This window comes from Micropterus salmoides, unplaced genomic scaffold, assembly GCF_014851395.1.
Source record: "Micropterus salmoides isolate LMB-PRFRI ecotype aquatic unplaced genomic scaffold, ASM1485139v1 Ms_hic_scaffold_3, whole genome shotgun sequence".
Lineage (NCBI taxonomy): Eukaryota > Metazoa > Chordata > Actinopteri > Centrarchiformes > Centrarchidae > Micropterus > Micropterus salmoides.
The window spans coordinates 27,796,758-27,812,177 of record NW_024042261.1 but is presented as its reverse complement, the minus strand read 5'-3'; the positions used below and the strand labels follow the sequence as shown (position 1 = coordinate 27,812,177).

Sequence of the window (15,420 nt, the reverse complement as noted above, 5' to 3'; positions counted from 1 at the left end):
GCATGAGCATATGGGCCACTTCTACTTCGGAGTAGAGTTTTTGTCTGCTTTTTTACTTGTTTGTATCTGGGATCTGAGCCAAGATTCAAGGTGAACGAGAAACACCCCTCATTCAGTCTATATTGCATCCCAGCTGTTATTTCACAAGTCTAGGTAGCGGGACGTTTTCCATTTTCTCACTTGCCAAGATCATCAAGGGAGTTTGAGTACACATCTTAGTCATATTTGTACAAAATACCCGAAGCTGCCTGAGAATATGGCAAAGAATGGATTTATATAAAGTATAGGTCATGTTGTGCTCTACATCTCAAACATATTTAGTAATAGATTTATACTGTTGAGGAAATCTTTCCACGAGGTAAAGACCTTTTCCACTTCTTTCTTTATTAAGATGCTTCACAAGAGCCTTTAAAAATGTATTTTTCTGACCTTAAATCTACATATATGTCAGATTTATGACAGGTAGATAATGCGTAATATGGCTGCTGCTGAGTGTTTGTGTTACTTGTAATGGGGTCTGGTGAACTCACTGTACCCAATGGCAGTGCTATTTCAGGCTCTGTTCCTAAAGGACTGCTGGTTCTGTGGGGACCCCCCTCAGCCAGTGGCATTGTTACCTGTCAACGGGGCCGCTCGACACAGTGGCAGATCTTTGTATACAACGAAGTAAACAACAGCGACATAGAGAAACACGAAAAGCTACAAGAGGAACAGCAGCTACAAGTGAAGTGGCAGCCACAGAAACACAAACGCACACAAATACTACAATGATAACAGCTTTACAGTGCCTGTGAAGGCCAAATAAACACATTTCTATTGCAGCAAATAAAGATGAATTATGTCATAGGTATAGAGGCTGAGCGAGGGTTGTTGGAATGAGCCATTTATTCTGCTAGATATATGCAAAATGACATGCAATTTCATCTGAAATGGGAAAATGAGCTTTTATCAGCAAAGGTGGACCTCTATGGTGATGCAATATAACACCATTATTTATACACTGAATCTTTTCTCAGGAGTTGTCTGACTTTGTGTTACAAAGGTTTAATGTTTAAAGAAATCCTCTGCCAAAAGACTTTCCTTTTAGCATCAGATAGTACTCCCTGTAGGTTAAGAAGCCCCTGAAAACCTGGTTTAAAATCTTAAGTATTTCTCTATTACATTAAAAGTTAAGACTTAATAAGCAACTTCAAACCAAGTCTGTAAATGGATATTATTTATATATACTTAATAGGACTGTGTAGGTGTTGTTTGAGCTGATTTGATTGACACCGGCCCTGTATAATAAGCAACAAACGCACAACTGTCAACACATTTTGATTGAAATGTTCCTAAATTGAGATTGGTGCTATTTCCATGTACATTTTTTAACTTGCCCACCTCCCTGCCCACCTCAAACTAGTAAGAAAAGCAAGGAAACCATTTCAGGGCCCTTAAAAGTTGACCCTAAAAAGTTCCTTCATGAACAAAGTAAAAATCAGCGTTGCAGCTGCATATGTCAGTTTTCTTGGTTACAACAGATTCCCATAGTGACAAGTTTTAACTTCTCTGTCCAACTATATGGGAACTAAGTTAACCCTGCACGAACACAGTTTAGAGAGGCAGCAGAACAAGATACTGACTCGCCTTTTAGACTAAGTCGTTACCTATACACATCCAGCAGCGTTAATGGAGTTATCTTCATGGCATCTGTTGAATGCAAGTCCAATATTCACTCTCTTGTAGCTTTTTGGTCTCCACCAACTTCTGAGGGAACCAAAACAGTACATTTGGGGGCCAAAAATCAAAACAATGATTATATAAGTCACATGACTGCATCATTTCTAATTTTACTTCAAGCAGGGAGAGAGCACAAAATGAGCTGAAACATCTAGTTGATTGTAGATTAATCAGCTACTTAGAGAAAATTAATTAAAGATAATTTTACCTTGTTTTTAAAGCAACAACTACTAAAAGACTAACTGGCTTCAGCCTCTTGAATGTGAATATTTTTTTGTTGGTCTTCTATGACAGTGGTTCTCAAACTTTTTCACATCAAGGACCTCTATACTGACACAAATTAGACCACAGAGTCCCATTTGATAAGATTTTATCCCAGGGTCCCCCATCTAATAGGATTTTTGCATTTAGATGTTTTACTACAGAAAGTGTATGAAACTTAATGACCAACTCGTCATACATTCTGTCATTGTGTTACTTATGGATGGATTATAATAAAAATGAATTATTCCCCTTTTTTTCTGGGGACCCCCTGGACCCCTTTTTGAGAACCACTGTACTATGAGACTGACTATCTGTGACTTTTGGACTGTTTGTCTAACATCACAAGAATCTGTGATGGACTTTTTCTCTATTTTCTGCTATTTTATAGAGCAAATGATTAATTGAGGAAACAATCATCTGATTAATCACTAATGAAAATAATAGTGAGTTGCCACCCTAATATGTAGACATGTTTTGGTGAAAATCTACCTAAACACTGACTAATAAATACTAGATACTGTGCACCCTCTCTTATGTAAGCAGTCTGCCAGTTATGAAACTGCCTCGTATAAACTACATTCAGCGTCTCAGAAGTGAAGGGTTTCCCTCCCTAGCAGGTGCTTCGACTCTCAAAGTGCATCAGTGTCATTGTTTCCCTTTGAGAAGAGACTTCCAAAGAGCTCTCAAATTATATCTGAGGATGAGGTTTCATGTTGACACTGCCCCGAGACCTTGGATAATGATCATGATGCTAAGTGTAAAGCCTGAAGGGAATAACAAACTCCCCGTGCTTTAAACAGTGGCTGAATAGAGTTCGTTAGCTTGGCAGATGCAGAGAGGACTTGATAAAGAAGGCAGGTCAAAACATCAAAAGGGCTCCCAATCAAATCAACCAAAGCTGTTTATGTAAAAGAGTGCTCAGGGATGAAGGCTGACCCAAATGAAAAGCAGAGTAAAAACTTTGAGGGAGATGGCTAACCTAGTTTGACGGCATTAAGAGAAAATTCAGCCAATCTATACCAGCATTAGTTTACAGATTCCTGGCTACTTTTGATTTAGAGTTTCAGGCCGCCAACCCTCTCTACCTCTGCACTGTGATTTAATTCATTATGTATGTTTGAATGCCTCTCCCTTTTCTGGAATATGTGAGTTTGATGCATTCATCCATGACCAGCAGCAGCCCATTTTAAGAGTTCCTAGCTTGTTAGGAGTCCTCATGAGCACTCTTCACACTTTCCTGTCTTTGCGAGTGCTCTGTGGACTGTAAAGCTACTTTATAAATCAACTTGTATGAATCATTTTGAGACTCACTTTTCTTTTACTCAATTAAGGAGAAAGCCCACAAAAGGGCAGCCCCCCCCCCACTTCCCCATCTCTGTCTTATTTTCTCCTTGTTTCTCCTTTGTCTGCCTCCATCCCCTCACTCATTCTTACCCCTCTCCTGTTCTAATTTTCCCCTACCTCCTTCTTCCTTCTCACTCCATGTCTCACGTTTGTGTCCCTGTACTCTGTATCCTCACTGTCTCTGTCTCACATATATCCCCACAGCTCTGAAGGACAGCCGGTTCCAGCTGGTGAATTTCTCTGACAACGAACTGCGGGTGTCTCTGTCCAATGTGTCACTCTCCGATGAGGGACGCTATGTGTGCCAGCTCTACACAGATCCTCCTCAGGAAGCCTACGCAGACATCACTGTCCTGGGTAGGTGTGAGGATGCATGTGTGAACCTCACACATATATCACACCCATCCTCACACGCACACATGCTTTTATTGTATTTTGCTCCATTGTAGATAGTGAATATGAAATAACAGTAATCTTTGAACCTATTATCTTAAGCAACTGAAACAAAATGTCAGCGAATTTGCTCTCGCGGTGCTCAACAGCGTAACGAAAAGGAGCAGATGCTGAAACTGATGGCTCAGACCACGTTGGTTTTGGCAGCTGTGTTGACTCTGTGAATCCCGGTGAATGTTGACTTGGCTGCTCCAAACGATTCCCTATTGAGAGTCAGCTGTGCCACACTTTGACGCTTTGGAGTGAAATTACTCTAGTTAAGCTTTATTATACATGCAGACATCCTGGGGGATTGAAAGGAATTAAAAGCACTTTAAAGTAATTACTCTAGTTGTACAATTGAAACCTAGCTGCAGTATTTCTGAACCAAGGGCTGCATTGAAGAGTCCTTGAAATAAACACCCCACTGACTTTCAAGTAACTGGAGTTTAGCAAGTTTGCTGTGATGACTAGTGCAAGGGACAAGGGACAACTGTGCCTTATCCTATTTTGTGTAAACCCATTTAATAGGATGTATGATGATTAATAGGATATAATGACATATACTTATATAAAATTGGCATAGACTTTTAGGTAACACTTTATAATAAGGTAATGCATAACTAATGCACAACTCATGGCATTTTAAATTGCTCTTTAAGTTGCATGTTAGCATGCTGACATTAGGATTTAGCTCAAAGCACCGCTGTACCTAAGTACAGCTTCACAGTTGTTAGCTCACAGTTACGTCATACATTAAATTATGCTGCCAAATTAGCTGGAATTAGGGACATGCACAGAACTTTTGAAGGGGCTGTTGCACTAACCTGGCTTCTTGTAACTAGTTTAAACAAAAATATGATTTTGCATTTTGAGTCATCTATCAACTGATGGTCACATCATTTCTCCATGGCACAGTGGTCCTACATTAAATTGTTGTTACAGACAGCAGAAGCTACAGTATGTAAAGCATTCAGACTTTGAGAAAAATACCATATTCAACCTTCAAACATAAATTTTTGAAAGATGATTATGAGTTGATATTGCGTACATTAACAAAAAATTTAAGAGTAGATTTTGCTAATTTAAGCCATTGGAAATTTAATATACTCATATATCCATGAATGAATACCACGGAATGTCTGGACTCTATAACAAACATTTCTGTCTAGGAAATTTACAGAGATAATAATATAAAGACAGTGTCTGAGAAAATGCCATCTTTGTTTTCAAACCAATTCCATTGTATTTCTATAGCACTTTAACAAAGCGTTCGTGTTTTGATGCTGCATTGTCCACAGCATCTATCTTTCCTTTTATCCCATTCTTACTGTTATGACCCTTTATAGTAACTCTCTCACACTCTGCCATTAACACCCACATATGTACCTGTCTGATGTGTCTCCTGATGCTCAGCATGCTCTACCTCACTCGTTGGTCTGGAGCCTTGTGGCTGCGCTTCATCTTAAATTTAATTAATAGAATCAGAATTAAGAATACCATTGTCCACAGCATTTTCCATTCAGAATTGCTTGGGCATGGTAGAACTACTATTTAAGATAGCAAGTACTTTGCTAGTTCAACAATTAAAATCATTTAAATTCCCAAATTATGCTGACAGTGGCTTGACTCAATGCTTCCTGGTGAATCCCAGGAATTAGACTGGAGTAGGCTATGACTAGTTTTGTATGTAAAAAATGCACTAAAATACAGAACAATGACAAAATGTCATAAAATTTTACAACAACATATTTTAGACCCATGTTTCCCTGTAGCTATTACAAGTATTTTACTTGATGACCAGACTCTCAAATGCTCTCTGGAGCTTTTGGGGTTAGCCCCCTACAAAAAAGCACTAAAACTATTTCACAATACTATGCACGGATATACTGTGTATTTATCATTGATTTAAATATTTGTTTTTAGATTGTAATTAGCTTACTTCCAACTTTAAAAAATGCTTCTGAGACAATACGCCTATACTTCTCATTAAATAAATTATGTTGGAAATGGTTTTCTACCATTTCTATCATAATGCCTTACCTGCTGGAAGTCTGAATCCAGCTTTTCAAAGTTAGCTCCTTAGCTGCCTCCCTCAGCTCTTTCCCTCTCTAGGTTACTGCCTGTATGTTAGCTAGCTAGCTAGCTGGCTGTGGCTAGAATCCAGTTACATAGAAAATTACATTTCAGATTCATGCAGTTGATCAGAACAGCACCTGTTCTTACAGAAATATGTACGTAGCTTTTCATCAAACTGGTAGTAAGATGCAAACATACTACAAGTTTTTGCACGAGCTTGTTTATGTCTCATTTACAAGCTAGTTGCCAGTTGTAAAGTCAGGGGGAAATGGGCAGACATGTTAAAGCTTAAAAAACAGCTACCCAATAACATCACTGATGATACTATTTTGCAAATGATACTTAGTCACTATGATACTTAGTCACTAAGATTGAGTATGAACAGGTTTTGCTTTCAGAGAGGCTGATCAATGCATGTTTCTGAAACAAATTTATGTAAGCAGATTCCACCTTCTTTGGTAGCATATAAATGAATATATGTAGTACCTGTAACATTGATTCATTGATGATCAATTAAGTGTTAAGTCTTAACACAAACTCATAGTGATTTCTTTATGGCAAGAACTTTAAACATGTATTTTGTTCCCTTAAGTGTTAACAAATGTTGTGTGTGTGTGTGTGTGTGTGTGTGTATGTATATATATATCAATGTTGTCATGCTGGTGTCTCCAACTGTTGCTGTGGTTCAGTCCCACCAGGCAGCCCAGTCATTGAGAGCCGAGAGGACCTGGTCAGCGAGGGAAACGAGACGGAGCTCACCTGCACAGCCATGGGCAGCAAGCCAGCTGCCTCCATCAGATGGATGAAAGGGGAGGAAGAACTGACAGGTCAGTAGAATAACAGCCTCCCCCGGTTTGCTTCACATGCCCCAGGCCTGTCCACTTCCCTATAAGTCCCAGTCTCTGGAGGTGCTTCCTCTGCGAACAAAATGTAGTTCTCCTCTAAAACATTAATGTGTGTTGGACTCATTACAGTATGTTACTGACATGTATAGGAAGTACAATGGAAGATAATTATGCCTGGCAGTGCATTCTTTCTTTCTTTCTACCTTTTTGCTAGTGTGTGAAATCCCCTATCCATTTGCTTGACTGCTTGCTCAGCTACAGCATGTAATGACCAAACTATGCACACACAACTGCAAGAGCTGTAATCCAGGATCATGTTTTTTACATTTTACAAAGCATTTGCCTTAAAGGCATTTTCACACTGTGTTAAGATTTAAAATAGCATAAATATTTACTGATCACATTTAGTTACACCTCGACTGCTGATTGATTTCTATGTTTTTAAGACTAGACAGCCTTTCTTTAAACAATCTATACATAGTCAACATGGTTATGAGCTCATATCTGCACATTTCCCCTTCATTTCAGTGCCTTTCAGCCAGCTGTAGGCTGTTGCAGAGAGGGGTATATAATCTGGGGTGGGGAGAATTCCTTATTACCTCTCAGTTATGATTAGGGGTCATCAATTATTCATTAGGTACGTATTGTACAGCAAAGAGGGGATATTCATTTTAGTCATATTGTATTTACACAGAGTGGATATCTCTGGGCTTGTTGTCAAATTATATATGTATTAGAATGGAGAGGATTCATTTGGCTTGTTGAGAGATGAAATATTTAGACAAGAGCGAATCTGAAGCTAAATGCCATCTGTGCCTCCAGTGTTCCCTACAGGAGTCGAAGTCAATTTCTGTTTATGAGTTGTCAAGTGTTGTGTAGGGGAGGGAGAGACAACAGGATGGTTAGATCAGCGAAATGCCACTGACATGCTGAGCAGGGCTAATCCATAGTGGCAGTGGATACATAAAAAGAGCCAGAGAGTCATGTCCTCCTGTACCCCAGGAAACACAAATCACTAGTCATTATGGACGTACTAAACAATTCATTAGCCACTGCACTTTACAGAATTCTACTTTATAGAATCTCTGTGATCATGGTTGTATTACGTCTGTGTGCAGGCAAGACGTCTGCCAGCTAATTTAAACACACTTTCAAATTGGTCGAATTGGTTTTGCAACCATTTATCATGCTGGCAGGTAGGGGAGTGATGGCCTGAGAGAGAGACTCAACACACAAGGTGGCAAAATGCTTGTTAGCATAAATGACAGCTGCAATATTATTTAAATGTAGTGGTGCCTGGTGCTCAGCTGCTGCTAAAGCACAGGAGGATGTTCAAATCGGACAGACGGATTTAAATTATGTGTTTTAAAATTTGTATGTGAAGCTGTGTGCAGGAGGTTTAATCAGATTTTTGAAACGTTAGTAGACCTTGTTTTTCAATTTTTTAAAATTAGAAATATTTCGATTTTAATTGGTGGAAACAGCTAGAAATGTCATGCTTTTTACAAACACTTCTATAGGATGCACTCCACCATTAAAGCTGCCATTTCAAAGTTGATTTAAAAAGATTTTGTATTATGGTAACAATCGAGCTTGGGAACTAGACAAATCTGCCCATGTTTCATTTGCTCTGGCAGATATATCTGGCCCCCCACCCATTCAGACAGATTTTCACCTGTCCTGGATCCAGTCAGGCCAGTCACAACCATTTATCTAATATGGGGTGGGTTTGATACATTGACTGACAGAGGAGCGCCGTTGAGACATTTTTGTAAACAACCAAAATGGCTGCTGCTGGTGTACAGAGTTCTGTTACAGCCACTATTGCATCAGTATTAAATTTATTGGATGGTATATTACCTCTAAACGAAGATCCAATAACTGTACTTAAAGCTTTTCTTTATAAGAAAGATGTTTTGCCGTGCTTCTGACAGTAAAACTGGCCTCGCTGTTCACATTATATTGCTCTGATTGGCTGTACGTCTATCCAATTGCATCCAGAGGCATTTTGGTCTGTGACAGTTGATAACGCCCTTTAGAAAACAAAAATTAACAGAGAGGATCCAGACTAATTCATGAAAAGGTCTGGCAAAGCCAGGCTATCAGTATTCAGTAAAAGATCTTTTGGGAACCTCTTAGCAGATCAAATAAAAGCTTTATTTACTTTTTTTACTCTTTTAATTGTATATGTTTGAAAATTACAAGAGCTTAAGAATAGTTTGTCTCTTGACCTCAGGGACTTTTATTTGTGAATAAATATTATAAACTCAAGGCTCAGAAACCCACTTTTTTCTAAGCTTTTGACAGTGTCTCAGCCTCTTCTTCAGTGAAATGGCTGTGCAATATAAGATAATCCTGAGAGAAAGTTGAACAGCAGTTGCAATAGAAAGTAGGAAAGACTGCAAGTATAAACAAATACACTGAATAAAAGAATAAAGATAAGGTTGAAAGCTGGAGAGAAATCAAGTTAGTTAATGACAATACATTATAAGAGCTGCTTTTGTAACTAATGTAAATAAATCAGTGTTAAGTTTTTAAAACTAATATTGATACAACTTCCCTAATAAGGCGCCATCTATAGAGGCTTTATGCTGTAATTCATGGTTTTATTAGTAGCTAATAAATAATTTACTAATCATTTACAGATATGCCAATAAGAACAACATGTAGGTCTCCAGGTTATAAAAATCCTCCAGCGCTAACTAATTTAATTAATGTCAAAAGAAAGTTTTTTTTAATTTTTTATTTCAGGTTTATTTAACAGGGACAATGCACACTAATAATTCATAAATAAATGTATAATGTGCCTATTAATTGTTTATAACGTATCTGTAAATGATTAGCAAATTATTTTTTAACTATTAATAAAGCCGTTTATTATAGTGTATAAAACCTCTATAAAGGATGGCTTGTTAATTAAAATTAACTTGTGTAATTGTTATACCATACAGATGTAGAGTGTAGAGTGAGTTTAGCACCTACTTTATCTTAACTGTAGCCTGCTTCACTAATGGCAATACCACTGCTACGTTATAGTGTTTAAACAGCTTGATCAGTGGCTGCTTTTCAGCATGTTGGCAGGCAGCAGACCCGGGTTAGAAAATGACTGAAAGAAAATGTCACCCTGAGAAGAGGCTATGCTTGATTGCACTGGGATTGATCAGTGGTTGATACTCACAAGAGCATTTGATTTGACATCTCTGCTGCAACACTCAAATCTCCTCTGCATTCAAATTCGAGTCCTTCCACGACCTGATCCACAGTTGTTTTCCTCATCTGGGTTTGGATGACACTGATAATTGACAAGCGTTGGTTGGACCGTACATTGATAATGGCTTCGTCAGTATGAGTCTGATCTTCAAAACATGACTCTGAACTTTCAGAAGTTTGCCAACTGTTATGTTAAAATGATTTTGTAAGAAGAATCATAACCAAAAATAATTCATACTAGAAGTCAAATTAATGAGATGAGAGAGCTGAGACGAGTGCAAGCAATGCTATTTTCCTGCCCTTGAAATGTGTTTTGCCTGTCCCTTTGGTATTTTGCATGGTGCAGTGGTCAAATGAGAGACACAGCATCATGGGACTTTCATACAGACATGGTAGTACAAGGCAGGGTGGTGCAATCTTGCAAAGTCTCTTTAACACTGCATGCAAGCAATGCAGGTTTTTTTGCACAAAATCAGCTGTAATTTTAGTGTTGTGCGTAAATAAATTCGAGAATTAGAATGACTTTCCTTGCAGTTGTGACACCTGACACTGGTTGCACCACCTGACGTTGCAACTTATTTCAAATTTAACAGGCTCCTAATATGACAACTGTATAAGAATTTGCCTTTGGTAGCAATGTCATACATATATTGTTTTGATAAAATAAAAGGTTTTATGATAAATTAAAGTATTATATTAGTTGTACCACCTGACATGGAGAGTGAACCAGCCTAAATGTAACTTCAACATATGTATTTTTATCATAATTTGAAAAAGATATACAAACCTTTTCACTCAGACATAAAGATCACTTGGGGCCCTTTAGATGATGCAATATCCTATTACTGTTAATAACTTTTCACTTCAGATTAAAAGTCGCATGCTCACAGTTGTGCCACCCTGACAATTGAGAACATGCAAATTGCTGGACAGCTGAAAGTTTTTCAGTTATCTCAACAACTTCAAATCTATTGGTACTTGTAAAATTTGGTTTATGTGAAAGGTTTAAAGAGGTGGTATTATGCTCATTTTCAGGTTCAAAATCTTAATTAGGGGTTGTACCAGAACAGGTTTACATGGTTTAATTTTCAACTCCATATTTTTCCTCATACTGCACATTGCTGCAGCTCCTCTTTTCACCCTCTGTGTTGTACACTCCGCTCTTGAGCTACAGAGATCTTGCATGTACAAAATCTTTGTTGGGAGTTGTACATTCGCAGACTACTAGCCAATCAGAAGCAGAGAAGGACGGGTTGTAAGAAACAAGGTAATGTGATCCAAATCATAGCCGCTTCAGACTGCGACTATAACCTAGCAAGTTATTACCACTCCACAACACCATTGTTCCACATTTTACAATAAACCACTACAAAAATCACCATATTTCAACTCAATTTTACATAAAAATTGGCCAAATAATTTGAACGGTAGCTTTTACATCGGGTGTAACATTATCATTATAGCTATAACTTTAGCTGTGTTAGCCAACGTTTACAACAACTCCGCACTTGAACAGTCTGTGAAGTTACATTACTATTTTTATTTTAAATATAATTCACAAATAATAAAGCATACTTACAGGTTTTTTAAGTTAAAACTTTCCAACATTACTCAGAATGTAAAGACAGATAAGCGGTATGAAAACCTTACAGCTGTGTTTTCCTCTGCCGTTGCTGCAGCGGTCTGTGTGACGGCGGGAGCAGAGGGCTCTCTGAGCGGGCGGCTGGCCGGCCTCGCAAGCTCCTCCCACGGGTTGGCACAGGCAACCCCCGCAGCCACTTGCGGAGCTCCTCAACTCCGAAAATATTCAAGCACATTTTTGTTCTGCCATCACTTCTCGTAAAACTGTCAATATTCGAAATCTACACACTTAATTTCTCACCTCAAAACTTCTCAGAAGTGGATTTAGTGATGAAATTACATACTGTAAAATATAAAACTTTCTGTTGCTGGCCTCTGTCTGGCACACGCAATGATGATGCAGTTAATAGTGAATATTTCCCTCAGCTCACTTGGAACCTCAACGGAGGTGAGGTGATACGAAAAAAAGTACCTGGAAGCAGGTACAGGTACAACATTTCTACAATGGAAAACCAAACAAAGGCGAGTCGAGCCAAGTCGAGCTGGTACTATGCAGTGGAAAAGGGGCTTAACTAAAATCAAAGGGCCTCCGTTCAGACTAGCTTGGTTTGAGGGTGTGCCTGACCCCGCTAGCCGCTTGGCAAGCTTTATGACGCGTTTTCATTGTGACGTCACAGTGAAGGAGGAGAAACGGCTGGACTACAAACAAGCTGTTTTCAGAGCAGTGCTTTACCACCTCTTTAAAACAAAACATCTTGCCACAGTATTTTATTTTGAAATTATTATCCTTAAAACACAATTTAAAATCTTTTCAAAATCTGTTTATTTGCACAGACGGTTGCACCACCTGACATTTTGGGGGTTTGAGATGCCAAAACATGAAATAATATATACCATTATAATGTAGTGAAAATGTATTCAAACAAAATAATTGAATAACATGATATATGTCATGAATTGATCAAAATTACTAAAAATATGCATGCCATGTCGAGAACAAATGTCAGGGTGGCAAGACCAGGGAAATTCTGAGTTTCTCTTAAGGATTAATGATGAATTTAATCTAATTTACAAAGGTTGTCAACAATTATAACCCTTCATCAGGGAAACTTTCAGTCAGTAACAGTTTGGGGTGGTAACAGAAGGTCAGTCTGTATAATGATGACACTAACACACACATACTAAATGGTGCACTATATTCATGTATTTTGTATCCATTTGAATGGCCAGGACACATTATATCTAACAATTGCAGAATGTTTTACAGTACAGCAGACAGCAGCCACAGCAACTACAAAGTCAACAACACGGAAGTAATGCATGAGAACTAATCGAGATGGAGGCTGAGAGAAAGCCCCTGGACGAGAGAGAGATGTTTCATAGAGGGGCATCTCTCTGTCACTGAGAGACTCCAGTCTGCAGTGTAATTCATACACTTCACTGTTAAACTCAAGATCTGCAGAGTATTACAGAGGCTTCATGATAAAAGAAAATGTTTACATCACATTGACACTGTCCGTATTCACATTCCCTCTCTCCACATGAGCTCTCTCGCTTGACATTGACACGTGCATCGACTTCATGAAAAGTTTACCATGTTTCAGCGAAAGGCACCTTATATAGCTAAATAGCTTATTTTATTGACGCATCTCTCTCGTTCTTGTTTGTGCAGCTCAAGCACACAGAGCAACTCCTTATGGTCAGTTGGACCACTTCTTGTCTTATATTTAATTTATCAAACTTTCTTACCTCAGCTCAGTCAACCTCAGATGTTCACTCAGTCACAGCTTTGCGGCATTAACACATTGGGATGAGTTCGACACCAAAGATTATAATATTTTGCTTCCATGACATCTGGTTCTACACCATCTGTCAAACATCCAAAATACACATTTAGGTGTTTATATTAGTTCAGATTTATTTTCTGTAAAAACACTTAATTGGATGCCTCATTTGCATATATAAACATACCATTTCAGATAACTTGTAATATAAAAGTGTCTTAATATAAGCAATGAACTGAAGAAGTTAAAAATGTTTATCCCATACACCTGCAGTGTCTTGCAAAATGTAATTATTTTTTCTCATGCCACATTGTACCTGATGCCCTGATTTATAGAAAATTTTATTCCTAAAATAAATGGTGAAAATGTTGACATCGAAAATTTCATCTGAAAAAATCTTTAATATTTCACTAAAATGAAACAAGAATTTTGAACCTGGCTTTGTCCAGTGTTCATATTTCATTTGTATGCAAATTAGCTAATCTTTTTCTCATTTGCATATCTAAATTTAACATTTCAGAAAACTTGTAACACAAAAAATGATTGTCTTATTGTAAGAAATCAACTGCAGAAGTTTTCATGGTGATGTCTTATTAGTTAAATGTTCTTCCCTTAAAGTTTTTGTTTGACAGATATATATATATATATATATATATATATATATATATATATATATTACATTTTTACATTTACTCATTTGGCTTTTAGCCAAAGCGACTTACATTTGAGGAACAACATACAAGCATCAACAGAGCATCAAATACAGATCTACAACTGACAATACATACTAGTAAGAGCAGCAATAAGTACTAGTAAGAGCTCATGGTACATCAATGGGGTAAATACCTAGGGAAGGAAGTAAGAGTTAATAAAAAGTGCAATCAAAACAAAAAAGTGCAATCAATACAAGATCATTGTAGGGGATAGAAGAAGAAGAGCACAGGACGTGCATGTTAGAGGTTAGGAATTAGAGGTGTTATAAGAGGAAGTGTTCTCGGAAGTGATGAGTTTTCAAGAACATCTTGAAGTTAGAGTGGGACGCCACTGCTCTGATGGCGTGTGGAAGCTCGTTCCACCATCGTGGTGTCACAGATGAGAATAGCCGGGACTGGGATTGCTTTGTGTGAAGGGATGGCATAACCAGGCGGCGTTCGTTGGAGGAGCGTAGCGGCTGAGAAGGAACGTAAGTTTGTATTATGGAGTTTAGGTAGATGGGTGCAGACCTAGTAGTCACTCTGTATGCAAGCATTTGTTACTTGAATTTGATTCTGGAGGCCACGGGGAGCCAGTGGAGGTCCCTGAGTAATGGAGTGACATGAGTCTTTTTGGGCTGATCAAAAACCAGACGTGCTGCTGCATTCTGAACCATTTGTAAGGGTTTCACTGCACAAGCTGGAAGACTTGCTTGGAGGGCATTGCAATAGTCGAGGCGAGAAATAACCTGATCGATAGTTCTCAACTTGAGTTGGGTCAAGTGAGGGCTTTTTGAGCAAGGGTGTAACCCGGGCCCTTTTGAGGTTCCTGAAGCCAGAGAAGTATTTATCACATGAGGGATTGTCGGGACCACAGTAGGAGATATGGCTTGGAGGAGATTCGTAGGAATCGGGTCCAGTGGGCATGTAGTTGGACGGCTACGGGTCAAGAGTTCTGATGCTTCGCTCTCTGTGAGAGGAGTAAACGAGGAGAGTGAATATATATATATATATATATAATTTGCATTTTATACATAACAGTGGAACACTATTCAATGCTTTTGAATCACTGTGATTATTTTTTGTGTGATTCTCTACACACTTGCCATTTCATGATACACAGATTTTTGGAAAATATCCATATTAGTATTGTGATTTAAACATTTCATCCAACCTACCACATTTGCTCTGTGCCATCTTTTCCTGAGCCATTTCAGTAATGTGGCTCTGTGATTGGTATGAGACAATTATTGTGACTGGCTGAGAGGATAATGACTCATCATCACACCCCTCCAATTGATATTCCACTTCACCCCACTGTTTGGACGCACAGGGCGGGTGTGCTTGGAAACGCCCTCATTGACCTTACAAATGTGACCTAGTGCGGTGCTTTAGGCTTTGTGATTGCATGATGACAATGGAGCTCTTAAATCTGTGTTGTTATTTGGCGAGGAACAAGAGGGCATTGTT

The 15,420-nt window shown here is 38.4% G+C and overlaps 1 protein-coding gene across 9 annotated transcripts in view; it reads left to right on the top strand.

Moving 5' to 3' along the window:
- cadm1b (cell adhesion molecule 1b) overlaps window positions 1-15,420 on the top strand; it is a 146,226-nt gene that overhangs the window by 102,797 nt on the left and 28,009 nt on the right. For all 9 annotated transcript variants that reach the window (XM_038692590.1, XM_038692591.1, XM_038692589.1 and 6 more), the window contains 2 exons: window positions 3,532-3,684; window positions 6,528-6,665. In XM_038692590.1, coding sequence (XP_038548518.1) covers window positions 3,532-3,684; window positions 6,528-6,665 — 291 coding nt within the window. The remainder of the gene's footprint in view (window positions 1-3,531; window positions 3,685-6,527; window positions 6,666-15,420) is intronic.